The sequence below is a fragment of the Symphalangus syndactylus genome, chromosome 21 (genome assembly GCF_028878055.3).
Source record: "Symphalangus syndactylus isolate Jambi chromosome 21, NHGRI_mSymSyn1-v2.1_pri, whole genome shotgun sequence".
NCBI lineage: Eukaryota > Metazoa > Chordata > Mammalia > Primates > Hylobatidae > Symphalangus > Symphalangus syndactylus.
In genome coordinates this window covers 54,496,225-54,510,133 of record NC_072443.2, presented here as the reverse complement: position 1 = coordinate 54,510,133, position 13,909 = coordinate 54,496,225, and the positions used below count along the sequence as shown (strand labels likewise).

The window sequence follows — 13,909 nt, the reverse complement described above, 5'->3', positions numbered from 1 at the left end:
GAGTTAGTTGGGATATCCTGGAACTTCTTAGGGACTTTAGTTTTTCCCTATGGTTCTTCAAGGGGAATATAGAGTATGCAGGTGTGCTGTGTTTTACCAATTTATTTGACCAGGAAAATTTCTATTTATACAATAGCCTGTGGGGCTAGAAGGGTTCCATAGAGCATACTTTGGGAAACAGTAAAATAATTTTTAAGGTTTCTTCCAATTTTCAAGTGTATGGCTCTGTGAATATACTAAAAACCACTTAACATTATACTTTAAAAGAATGAATTTTCTGGTTTGTGAATTATATCTCAGTAAATCTCATTACAAGAATTTTTAATGGTTCTTTAATCTTCAAAACTACCTGGGATTATTTCTGCTTTTTACAATGTGGGCTTCAATTCCTCATTAAAAACACACAAAAAAATGTATAGCACCTTGACCATTTAACATCCTTTACAGAGAGTGGCATTCAATTCTAGGAAAATTGCAGGGTCACTTTGCTGATTATGGCCTCTGTGTTTGTTTCATACCAGTCTCTCCATATTAGAACTTTTCTATCAGACTTTCTAGGTTTATCTGTTTGTCTTGAATTGCTGTCTTTTGAGTTGTGTAGCTGTGTTTGCAGGCTAGTGTATTCTGTATGTCTATGATCTTTGGTTTTCTGGGTTAATTCTTGCATTATCCTTTTTGCTATTATTTTTAATTCTTTGATAACATCTTTTGTTTAGATTTCTTTAGGTTCAGTGGTACATGTGCAGGTTTTTTATATAGTAAACTCATATCACAAGGGTTTGTTGTACATATTATTTTGTCACCCAGGTACTAAGCCTAGTACCCAATAGTTATTTTTTTTTCTGCTTTTCTCCCTCCTCGTACCTTCCACCCACAAATAGGCCCAAATGTCTGTTGTTCCTTTCTTTCTGTATATGAATTCTTCTTGTTTAGCTCCCACTTATAAGTGAGAACATGCAATATTTGGTTTTTTGATTCTGAGTTAGTTTGCTAAGGATAATGACTTCCAGCTCCAACCATGTTCCCATAAAAGATATGATCTCATTCTTTTTTACTGCTGCATAGTATTCTATGGTATATATGTACCACATTTTCTTTATCTGTCATTGATGAGCATTTAGGTTGATTCTATGTATTTGCTATTGTGCATAGTGCTGCAATGAACATTCATGTGCATGTGTCATTATGGTAGAATGATTTATATTCCTTTGGGCATATACACAGTAATGAGATTGCTGGGTCAAATGATAGTGTTGCTTTTAGCTCTTTGAGGAATTACCACACTGCTTTAAGCAATGGTTGGACTAATTTACACTCCCACCAACAGTGTATAAGTGTTCCCTTTTCTCTGCAACCTTGCCAGCATCTGCTATTTTTTGGACTTTTTAGTAATAGCTATTCTGACTGGTGTGAGGTGGTATCTCATTGCGGTTTTGATTTGCATTTCTCTGATGATCAGTGATATTGAGCTTTTCAGTATCACTGACAAGCTTTATGCTTGTTGGCCACATGTGTGTCTTTTGAAAAGTGTCTGTTCATCTCCTTTGCCCACTTCTTTATGGGGTTGTTTTTTCCTTGTAAATTTCAGTTCCTTATATATGCTGGTATTAGACCTTTGTCAGATGCATAGTCTGCAGATATTTTCTCCCATTCTGCAGGTTATCTGTTTACACTTTTGATGGTTTCTTTTGTTGTGCAGAAGTTCTCAAGTTTAATTAGATTCCATTTGTCAATTTTTGCTTTTGTTGCAATTGTTTTTGGCATCTTTGTCATGAAATCTTTGCTCGTTCCTATGTCTAGAATGGTATTGCATAGCTTGTCTTCCAGAGTTTTTATAATTTTGGGTTTTACATTTAAGTCTTTAATCCATCTTTAGTTTTTTTTTTGTATATGGTGTAAAAAGGGGGTCCAGTTTCAATCTTCTGCATATTGCTAACCAGTTATCCTAGCATCATTTGTTGAACTGGGGGTTCTTTCCCCCATTGCTTGTTTTTGTCAGCTTTGTCAAAAATCAGATGGTTATAGGTGTGTGGCCTTAAATCTGGCCTCTCTATTCTGTTCCATTGGTCTATGTGTCTGATTTTGTACCAGTACCATGCTGTTTTGGTTACTGTAACCACATAGTATAGTTTGAAGTCAGTTAATGTGATACCTCCAGCTTTGTTCTTTTTGCTTAGGATTGCCTTGGCTATTTGGGCTCTTTTGTGGTTTCATATGAATTTTAAAATCATTTTTTTCTAGTGCTGTGAAGAATGTCAATGGTAGTTGGATAGGAATAGCATTGAATCCGTAAATTGCTTTGGGCAGTATGGCTATTTTAACAATATTGTTTCTTTCTACCCATGAGCATGGAATGTTTTTCCATTTGTTTGTGTCATCTTTGATTTCTTTAGCACTGTTTTATAATTCTCCTTGCAGAGATCTTTCATCTCCCTGGTTAGCTGTATTCCTACATATTTTTTTTGTGGCAGTTGTGAATGGGCTTGCATTCCTGAGTTGGCTCTTGGCTTGGCTCTTGTTGGTGTGTAAGAATGCTGAGGATTTTTGCACATTGATTTTTGTATCCTGAAACTTTGCTGAAGTTGTTTATCAGCTGAAGGAGCTTATGGGCTAAGACTATGGGGTTTTACAGATATAGAATCATGTTGTCTGCAAACAGGGATAATTTGACTTTCTCTCTTCCTATTTGTGTGCCTTTAATTTTTTTATCTTGCCTTATTGCTCTGGCCAGGACTAACAATACTATGTTGAATAGGAGTAGTGAGAGAGAGACCCTTGTCTTGTGACAGTTTTCAAGGGAAATGCTTTCAGTTTTTCCCCATTCAGTATGATATTGGCTGTGGGTTTGTCATAGATAGCTCTTACTATTTTGAGGTACATTCTTTAAATACCTCATTTATTGAGAGTTTTTAACATGAAGGTATATTGAACTATATCAAAAGCCCTATCTGCATCTATTGAAATAATCATGTGGCTTTTGTCTCTAGTTGTGTTTATGTGATGAATCATGTTTATTGATTTGCATATGTTGAACCAACCTTATATTCCAGGATGAAGCCTACTTGATAATGGTAGATTTGCTTTTTGTGCTGCTGGATTCAGTTTGCCAGTATTTTGCTGAGGATTTTTACATTAGTGTTCATCAAGAGTGTTGGCCTGAAGTTTTTTCCTTTTTTGTTGTCTTTGCCAGGTTTCAGTATTAGGATGATGTGAACCTCATAGGTTCGCCTGTAATCCCAGCACTCTGGGAGGCTGAGGTGGTCGGATCATGAGGTCAGGAGTTCCAGACCAGCCTGGCCAACATGGTGAAACCCCCTCTCTACTAAAGATACGAAAAATTAGCTGGGTGTGCTGGTGCACGCCTGTAATCCCAGCTACTTGGGAGGCTGGGGCAGGAGAATCGCTTGAACCCAGGAACTGGAGGTTGCAGTGAGCTGAGATCATGCCATTGCACTCCAGCCTGGGTGACAGAGTAAGACACCATGTCAAAAAATGAATGAATGAATGAATGAATGAATCCATCCACCTATTTTTTTTAAAAAAAGAAAAAAATATATAAAAAAGGTCATTGGGATTTGATAGGGATTGCATCAAATCTGTAAATTGCTTTAAGTAGTGTTCTGCTCTTAACAATATTAAGTCTTTCCATTTATGATCACAGTATGTTTTCTCGTTTATGCCTTCTTTACTTTCAGCAGTGTTTTGTTTAGAAAGTCTTTTGTGTACAAGTCTTTTGCCTTTGTGGTTAAGTTTATTCCTAAGCATTTCATTCTTTTTGATGCAATTGTAAAGATAATTGTTTTTGTTTCCTTTTGGGATTGTTCATTGTTGTCTTTGCCCATTTTTAATTTTTTTTAATTTAATTTAATTTTTTGAGACAGAGTCTTACTCTGTCACCCAGGTGGGAGTGCATGGCACTATCTGAGCTCACTGCAACCTCTGCTTCCTGGGTTCAAATGATCCTCATGCCTCAGCCTCCCAAGTAGCTGGGATTACAGGCATACACCACTACACCCAGCTAATTTTGTACTTTTAGTAGAGATGGGATTTCACCATGTTGGTCCGTCTGATCTTGAACTCCCAACCTCAAGTGATCCACCCTCCTTGGCCTCCCAAAGTGCTGGGATTACAGGCATGAGCCATCATGCCCAGCCATCTTTGCACATTTTTGATTGGGTTGTCTTTTTATTGTTGAGTTGTAAATGTTCTTTATATATTCTAGATACAAGTCAAGAGATGTGATATAAAGATTCTTACATGGTATTTTTTCCTGTTGTGGAGATGGTACTAATTAATAATTTGCAAAAAGGCTTAAATGCAATTGTCTTAGCTTAATAATAGCTAAAAATAATTTCTCTGTGTTTTAGAAGTTGGGAATGCTTCTCTTAGAATATAATGCTCATACTACTGTTGTTAATGGGAGTAGACAGCAAAAGAAATTACACACAATGAAGAAATCAAAGCATGCTTTAAGATAAATATGGATCTTACATAAATAGCATTTACTTTCATTATAACCAACATTCAGAATATGACTAAAAATGGCATCTCAGATACCAAAATAGAGGACAGCCAGTCAATGCACTAATGATAATGTCATTTGGGAGTCACTGATTAGTGAGACAGCTATCTAAACGATAGTTTTTTTACTTAAAGCTTTTTGAGCTCTTAATTTATACAAGATTATGGTAAGTTTTAAAAATCTATTTTTCAGGCTGGGCACAGCGGCTCATACCTGTAATCCCAGCACTTTGGGAGGCCGAAGTGGGAGATCACTTGAGTTCAGGAGTTCAAGACTAACCTGGTCAACATGGTGAAATCCTGTCTCTACCAAAAATACAAAAATTAGCCAGGTATGGTGGCAGGTGTCTGTAATTCCAGCTACTCAGGAGGCTGAGGCAGGAGAATTGCTTAAACTAGGGAGGTGGAGATTGCAGTGAGCTGAGATCACGCCACTGCACTCCAGCCTGGGTGATAGAGTGAGACTCTGTCTCAAAAAAATTAAAAATTATTTTTCAGGCTGGGCATGGTGGCTCCCACCTGTAACCCCAGCACTTTAGGAGGCCAAGGAGGGAGGATTGCTTGAGGCCAGGAGTTTGAAACTAGCCTAGGCAACATGGCAAAACACTCATCTCTACAAAAACAATTTTAAATACTTTTAAATTAGCTGGGTGTGGTGATGTGTCTCTAGTCCCAGCTACTCAGGAGACTGAGGCAGGAGGATCATTTGAGCCTAGAAGATTGAGACTGCAGTGAGCCATGATCATGCTACTGTACTCCAGCCCAGGCAACAGAGCAAGACCGTGTCTCAAAAAAAAAAAAAAAAAAAAAAAAAGTTTTCCAAATACTCAACAAAATTAAAAGTAGACAATTAGAGACATGAAGGAAAATGGCTGATAGGCTGATGAAGCATGATAAGGAATATGGAAGGGCAGCACAGAGAAACTATAAGAGGGGCAGCTATGGGAGTTATTTGTTGTGGATAGGACAGCCTTGGCTGGCTCCATTTTCTCTAGGACTTCATTGTAGTATAGCAGGAAGCAGTAATTTCTTGATGGATCAGATTCATTTTTATGGACGTCAAAGACTAAATTGGATTTAAGAAGACATGAGTGCAATAACTCAGGAATTTCTCTAAAGTTGTTTAAAATAAAAATGTTTGGATGCTTACATTTAGAAACTCTCATGCAATAGACTCTTTCCTTGAATGGCCAGGGCTTTGATATAATGATTTTTCAGTAGTATTCTTAATGTTGAAAAGAAAAGATTTTTAATTTCTATACTATGAGTAAAGATACTGAATTAGAGTTGCAATTTCATACATACCCTTTGTTTCTTTCCTTTGAAATTCAGAAAAAGGCAATATAATTTTGTATTTAAAGGATTTTGATTTCTTAATTTTAATTTTTAGTATTTTATCTAAATGAAAACCAAGATCCTGCTCTTTATTACTTTCCAATTGGCCTTGAGAACTAAAATATTCTCACTTATTCTGTAGTTACAAAACAATGTCTACTTGTTAGGCATCTTTAAGTCAGTGTCTCAACTTGCTTCTACATTTAAAATGAACCCTCCTTATCAGTGAACAAGCAAATCAACATATAATATCTTCCATTAGACACTGTTTTATGGAATGTGGGGACATGTAGAACATATTAGCTGTGGTTCCTGCCCTTTAATGATTTGTGATTTAATTGGGAGGATGAGGTACTGTCTTTGACCATGTCCCATCATTTTAATTGTAACACAATGAGAACTGAGAACTGAGGTTTTCTTGACAGACCGGAATGTAAGGTTAACCTGACAAGTTGACATTTAATAAGGGCAATCATCAAGACATGCTCTAAGGCACTTCCAAAATCCAAACTGCACAAGGACGAAGGTCTAGTTGACTTTAGAAGTAATATGATTTGTCAGTTGATGTGGTCTTAGCCTGGGAAATAGAAGTAAAGACTTAATTGAGTGATTCTGCTCTAATGAGATCACCTTATCCACATATAATATCATTTGTGGATAGTGTTAAATGGGTTATTGGCAGACTACAGGAAGTGCACTGAGCAACTCACCAAAACCATAGGTATACCAGAAACCATGTCGCAGGATAATGTACAAAGAGACAGGAAATGTTTGACCCCAAAAACAAAGAAATAGCTAGGCACAATGAAATCATACTCAAGTACCTAAGGAGCTGTTATTTGGGAGGAGGGATGATTTTATTTGTGGCAGAACCAGGGCCACTTGATGGCCCAGGTGACAGAGTAGCAGGGCATTTGTCTTTGGGTCCAGTGTATTGTAATAATGGCTTGGGTTGCCTTGAAAGATATAGTAAGTTTCTTAAGATCGGAGGTATTTGGGGAAAGGATAGACTGTTGCTTGTAAGATATTTTCTTCTTCTATATCTCATTTGTCTTTTTATTTTGAAAAATTTCTAACCTATGGGGAAGTTTCAAGAATAATACATACTTGTATGTCCTTCACTTACATTTGCCAAGTATTGACATTTTGCCACATCTGGTTTAGACTTCTACATATTATTTGATGTTATTTATTTACTTTTAATTTTTTGTTGAGCTATTTGAGAATAATTTGCAGATACAGTGATGCTTTACCCCTAAATACTTCAGACCTGGCTGGGTGCGGTGGCTCACACCTATAATCTCAGCACTTTGGGAGGCTGAAGCAGGTGGATCACTTGAGGTCACGAGTTCGAGACCAGCCTGGCCAACATGGCAAAACCCCATATCTACTAAAAATACAAATTTAGCCAGGCCAGGCATGGTGGCACGCACCTGTAGTCCCAACTACTCAGGAGGCTAAGGCACGAGAATCGCTTGAACCCAGGAGGTGGAGGTTGCAGTGAGCTGAGATCACACCACTGCACTGCCTGGGTGATGGAGTGAAACTGACTCAAGGAAAAGAAAAAAAAGGTTTCGATCTTTTAAGAACAAAACAAGGATTATTTTCTTACATAATCACAATATAATTATCAATTTCAGGAAATTAACATTAATATTACATAATATACATTTTATATACAAATTTAGCCAGTTGTCCAAATAATGTTCCTTGTAAATTTTTTTCCTTCAATCTAGGATCTAATTCAGAATCCCACATTGTATTTAATCATCTGTTTAGTCTCTTTTTATCTGAAACAATTCCTCAGCCTTTGTTTTTGTTTTTCTTGATACTGCCATTTATTTTAATTTTAATTAATTAATTTATTTTGCAGACAGAGTCTTGCCCTGTTGCCCAGGCTGAAGTACAGTAGTGCAGTGGTGTGATCATAGCTCACTGTAACTTCAACCACCTGGGCTCAAGCAGTCCTCCTTCCTCTGCCTCCCAAGTAGCCGGGACTACAGGTATGTGGCACCACACCTCGCTAATGTTATTTTATTTTTTTTGGAGAGACAGAGTTTCACTATGCTCCCCAGACTAGTCTGGAACTCCTGGCCTCAAGTGATTCGCACACCTTGGCCTCCCAAAGTGTGGAGATTACAGGCATGAACCACCACACCCAGCCAATACTGACATTTTTTAAGAGGAAAGCAGTTGTGGAATTGTTTGTAGAATGTCCCTTGATTTTGGTTTTTCTCTTTTCATATGATTAGGTTCTGGATATGTATGTCTGGAGGGAACATTATGTAGGCGAAGTCGTATCCCGTACTAGTGTATCACATTAGGGGATGCATAATGTCTGTTTTATTGGTGTTGTTAACTCTGATCACTTTGTGGTATACTGTAAGGCATCTTTTCCCTTTGTAATGAATAAATGTGTGGGAAGAAAAGTTGAGACAATGTCAATATCCTGTTTACCAATAAACTTCTAGTCAGTAGTTTCAGCTTGGTAATATTTGCCGTAATTATGTTCAAGAACAGAGCAGGACCCAGGATGCAAGACCCTAGGCATCCCAAAGGCCTTCCACTGTCCCCAGGCCTTCCAAAGAGACAGCGGCAGGACCGCACAGTCTACAACTGGAAACAGCAGGAAGTGCTAGAAAATCACTTTAAGGGGGAACAGAACCCAGGCTATGACACACGACAAAAGCTGGCGAAGATACTCAATCTCGGGGAGTACCAAGTGCAGGTGTGGTTCAAGAATCGCCGGGCCAAATGCTCTCGGGAGCGGCGGTTACAGAAGCAGCTCCAGCAGCTCCAGGAGCATTCTCAGCAGCAGCAACCTCAGCAGCAGCAACCCCAGCAGCAGCAGCAACCCCAGCAGCAGCAGCCCCAGCAGCAGCTCCAGCAGCAGCAGCCCCAGCAGCAGCAACCCCAGCAGCAGCAGCCCCAGCAGCAGCAACCCCAGCAGCAGCAGCCCCAGCAGCAGCAGCCCCAGCAGCAGCAGCCCCAGCAGCAGCAACCCCAGCAGCAGCAACCCCAGCAGCAGCAGCCCCAGCAGCAGCAGCCCCAGCAGCAGCAACCCCAGCAGCAGCTCCAGCAGCAGCAGCCCCAGCAGCAGCAACCCCAGCAGCAGCTCCAGCAGCAGCAGCCGCAGCAGCAGCAGCCCCAGCAGCAGCAGCTCCAGCAGCAGCTCCAGCAGCAGCCCCAGCAGCAGCAGCTCCAGCAGCAGCCCCAGTAGCAGCTCCAGCAACAGCAGCCCCAGCCCCAGTAGCAGCAGCAGCAGCCCCAGTAGCAGCTCCAGCAACAGCAGCCCCAGCCCCAGTAGCAGCAGCAGCAGCCCCAGTAGCAGCTCCAGCAGCAGCAGCCCCAGTAGCAGCTCCAGCAGCAGCAGTCCCAGCAGCAGCCCCAGCAGCAGCCGCCCCAGTGCAGCCCTGGGCAGGAGGCCACAGAGCCCACAGAGCTCGCACTGTGCCCCCTTTCCCTGAAGCTGCGGCCTCTGCCCCCCATCAGCCTGGCCCCTTGGGAATTCTCCCAGTGGTGGAACCCATGATCTGCAGCCTCCACCAGGCCTCAAGTAGCTTTGGGTGCAGAGCCAGGAGGGCGTTTGTCTGCCCTGGGTCTAGCCCCTGGCCCAATCCCAGCCCCATTCCAGGCCCATTCAAAAGCCAAGGCCCAATCCCAGGTCCAGGCTCCATCCTAGGCCCTGGCCTGATTCCAAGCCAGGCTTACTCCCAGGCCCAGGCTTAGTCCTAGCCCCAATCCCAGGTCCTGGCCCAATCCCAAACTTAAGATCACTCCCGGCCCCAGCCCTAGTCCCCTTGTGACCTCAGAGCCCTTATGCCTCCAATTTCTTGCCAGACAGTCATTCCCCAACTTCACAGAGCTCCTCCCACCCCTCGACCAGTTCGAGGGATCCTTGGTCTCCACCACGACATCTCAGTACCAAGAGGGGGATGGCTCTACGGACAAAAAGACTCGGGCCCCAAGTGATGGATTTATAGGGGGCCTGTGTCTACAAAGTCCTGCGGATCCCAGTGGACCTGGAGTGGCTGGTTGGTCTACACCTTTGGTGAATGCACCACCACCATTTAACCACCCCGCTGCTGGTGGGCATTTGCTGCCTTCACTGTGTGGCCATCATGACTAGCTCTGCTATGAATGCACCTGCCTCTCATTTGAGTTGAGCCTGAGCATTTCGCAGCTGGGATTGGAGTCGCTGCTCATGGGGATGTTTGGCATTAGTGGATGCTACTTAAGAGCTTTGTAAAGAGCTTTTCCCAGCACTTCTGATGGTCAGCATTCTCCCTGACACTTAGGATTGTGAGAGTTTTTAATGTTTATGGATCCAGTGGCTTATGGCTTCCCTGATGACTGAGAGGTTGAGAAGTTCTCACGTGTTAATTGAACCTTAGAAATCCTCATAATGTGTCCATTTGTTTGCCCATTTTTCTTCATTTATTTGAATGTATTTTTATATTATCTTGATAATTAAAGTGCTGCAAACACCCCCCAAAAATACTTGCCCTAATCATTTATTACTATGGTGATTGCAAAGTATGATTTTCTATCACTAATGAACTATGCCTTCCAGCTTCTCTCTTGCATTTCAAGGGTACTAATATTCAACCTACTCTGTGCATGTATGTAAGCATCTGTCAGGACAGAGGTAGACTTTATGACCTCTGAGATCCTTACTAACTTGATTCTCATTGAAGAGAAAGACAGTTTAAAGTAATATTAAATTTAAATTTTATAGGAAAAATACATTTTGGATTTGTAATATTTGCTTTAAGAACATTGAGATATATATGCAGAAAAGTCTACCTCATTAATATATAGCTCACTGTTTTTACAGTCTCTGTAAACACAGGACACCTCTCTGTAAACAGCATCCACATCAACAAGCAGAACATCACCAGCTCTCCAGCAGCCTCACCACCCCAAATGGACTATTCGCTTTTCATTTGGCATAAATCAACAGTCTTCTTTCAGTGTTCTGAATAAATACAGGACAGGAAATGTCCAGGAACATAATCTAAGAACAATTTAGTATTTTCAGCTTCAAATTCCTGTCTATTTTCCTTCATCAATGAGCCTAGAAAACTTAGAAACATTTGGATATCTTTTAGTTTGCTTCCCTAAAATCTGAACAAACCTTATTAAGTATTTGATTATTCAGTATTTTGACCAGCTACACATTGTGCCAGACACTGTCATAAATGCCTAGATTACACAGACAGATAAGAACAGGTACCTGACTTCAAGAATGACTGGGGATAAATCACAGCTCAGGGGGATACGTGCAGTAGTGGAGGGATGTACGAGCAGGATAGGCAATGTCACCGTTCTCAAGGAGCTCACAGTTCAGTGGCTATAGAACCAGTGAGAGGAAAGGTTGAAGATAGTGAATCCTAGCAACAGAAGACGCCACTGACAGCTCCATAGAGGCTTGGCCTTCTTCTGAGGTAGAGTGGCTGGGTGTGGAAAAAAAAATGGGAGAAAAGATGATGATGGTCTATAGTAAGAGTAATGTTAGTCATTTCTTAAGACAAAGCTGAACTAGTTTCAGCAATTTCTGTATTCAATAAATGTGTTCCCTGTAGGTTAAATGCAATGGTGTACATAGTCTCAACATTAAATGCATAGTAATTACTATCAATAAATGCTCCTCTGTTTCCCCAGTCACCTGGCTCCTCAATCTGCTTCTCTGTCCACACCCTTACTTTGGCCAGGACCACCTGAAAAACCTTCATAGTTCCTCCTTTGCAACCTTGCACAGCACATTGTACATGCATGTTAAGTGGGATCACTAAGCCTTTCGATAAGCCAAAGCAGAATTCAAATCTAGCAGAAATGAGACCTTACTTACATATTCCAGTCTCTTACACAAATCCGATTACCAGTTGCTCTTTTCCTGCTAGTCTGATTTCAGAGGCAGTGTAGTGATAAGAGCATGGACTCTGGAACTAGCCTGCTCAAGTTCAAATCCTAGCTGCTCCACTTCTGGCTGTGTGACATTGGTTAAGTTCCATAACCTGGTGGTGTCTCAGTTCCTTTGTTTCTTGAAGAAAATCTTCAGCCGAATTAAATTTAAAGGGGTTTAATTGAGCAATGAACAATTCACTAATTGAGCAGCCCCCAGAATCACAGCAGATTCAGAGAGACTCCAGGGATGCCTCGTGGTCAGAACAAATTTATAGACAAAAAAGGACAGGAATTGGAAGTGAGATACAGAAACAGCGGGATTGGTTACATGCAGCTCAGCATTTGCCTTACTTGAACACAGTTTGAACATTCAGTAGTCTATGAGTGGTTGAAGTATAGCCCCTGGGATTGGGCAACACTCTGCTATTGTTACAGGTGCATACTATTAAGTTAGGTTTTCAGTTTTGTCTGACTATTAAGCTAGGTTACAGTTCATCCACGAGGACTCAAATATAGAAGTACAGAGTCCTTCTGGGGCTGTTATTTGCTTTAACAATTCCCCCCTTTTGGTCATTTTCTCAATTTTGAGAGGTTGACCAAAACTTTAGTCATCGATGTTACTATTACTGTTGTAAATGCACTTATATGATTTTGAAACCTACTGGGAAACAGAATAGCGTGTTTTGCAAGGAGAGAATAAGGACTGAGTAGAGAATACCTTATGCTGGACCATCCTGTTTACAGGAGAAAAACAAAACCTGGTCTGTTCTAGGATCTATGTGTTTTCTTAAAGCCTTAGCTTGATTATGTCATATTTAGCATGAGTCACTCCATTTTAGTTTGGTTGGTTTGTTGGGGCCTAGCACATGAGCTCAGTCCAAAATAATGGCTTCCCATAATTTTGTTTTAAAAAACTCCCCCTTTTGGCTAGGTTCTCACTTAGGTGAGAGTGTGAACAAAACTTAGGGTCACTCAGTTACCATCATTTTGGGTTTCTGGTCTTAGCACGTCATTCATAAGTTGCAGTGTCCTCATGGTCACCCATTTCTTTCAGCCTTTGTCATTCCAGTTGAAGAGAGACCATTTGATGTCCCAGAGATGTCTGGCAAGCATTTACAACCTTTGAGAGAATACAGCACACCAGGGAGACTATTATGACTATTAGGATGATAATACCAAGAGTTTGGAGTATGCTCCTCACCCAGGGTCCCCATAAACCAAAACACCTAAAATTAAATAGATTAAAGAATGTGCTAGATAAAGAGTCTACTCGCTTGACTAAGTGGTCTCTTCATTAATCCCCTACAACTGAATTTTTATAATTTATATTTGATGTATTTCTCCATAGGCCACAGGTGTCAGCAGCTGTGCAGGTACTTTTCTGTTTAGCCAATTCTATTATTTAGCATAACTTTCACAAGAGAATTTAAAGTCTGTTGTGTAACGACAGCCTTTAAAGTAGAATTTGCTGTAGAGCCTATTTTGAGGGAGACATTTCTAATTATTGCCTCTTTTATTCTAAACCATGGAAAAAGGACCTAACAAATGATGTCCTTCTTATAGAGTGAAGGCCTCCTGGCAATGTTCTCTTTAATCCATGATGTAGATTAAGGGGAGTTTTGACTGATTATGAGGCAACATATATACCACTAAAGTTTCTCACCTACATTGGGCCTTCATCTTTTATCTATTAAAGTATAAGTTTATTCATGTATAAGGCTGGCTGTAAAATCCTTCACAAATAAAAGTATACCCTGTAAGTGTACAAATAGACCCCATTTTCATTCCTATTGTTAATAGAGGCATAAAGAAGGAAAAAATATTCAAAGATAAAGAGTCTCATGATAGAAGAAATTTTGATCAGTAATCTTGGGAAAAGCTGTTCACATCAAGGATACCATCTTCTTCTGGGGAGAAACTTTCCTGGTTAGCTCTACCCTAAGGGTTCCAGTGGGTGTACACTTCCAGGAGTGTGGAGGGACCCTTCTCAGTTGTGAAAGTATTAACCCAAGATTCAAGTCTCCAAAGTTTTGCTGCGGTGTGGATGGCAAGGACAGTCCCTCTCTGATGTTGCCAGAAGATCCAACCCTTGGGTTCTAGATTGTGAAGGGATTGTCCTCAGTGAACCATAAGAAGCTTTCTCCAC

At 40.7% G+C, this 13,909-nt stretch overlaps 1 protein-coding gene across 1 annotated transcript in view; it reads left to right on the top strand.

The window, feature by feature from the left end:
• LOC129471146 (uncharacterized protein DDB_G0271670-like) overlaps positions 1-10,069 on the top strand; it is a 44,897-nt gene extending 34,828 nt beyond the window's left edge. Inside the window, exons 3-4 of the mRNA XM_063630693.1 lie at positions 7,730-7,859; positions 8,372-10,069. Of these exons, the coding sequence (XP_063486763.1) occupies positions 8,529-9,323 (795 nt within the window). The 5' untranslated portion in view covers positions 7,730-7,859; positions 8,372-8,528 and the 3' untranslated portion in view covers positions 9,324-10,069. The remainder of the gene's footprint in view (positions 1-7,729; positions 7,860-8,371) is intronic.
• Positions 10,070-13,909: the final 3,840 nt, after the last annotated feature.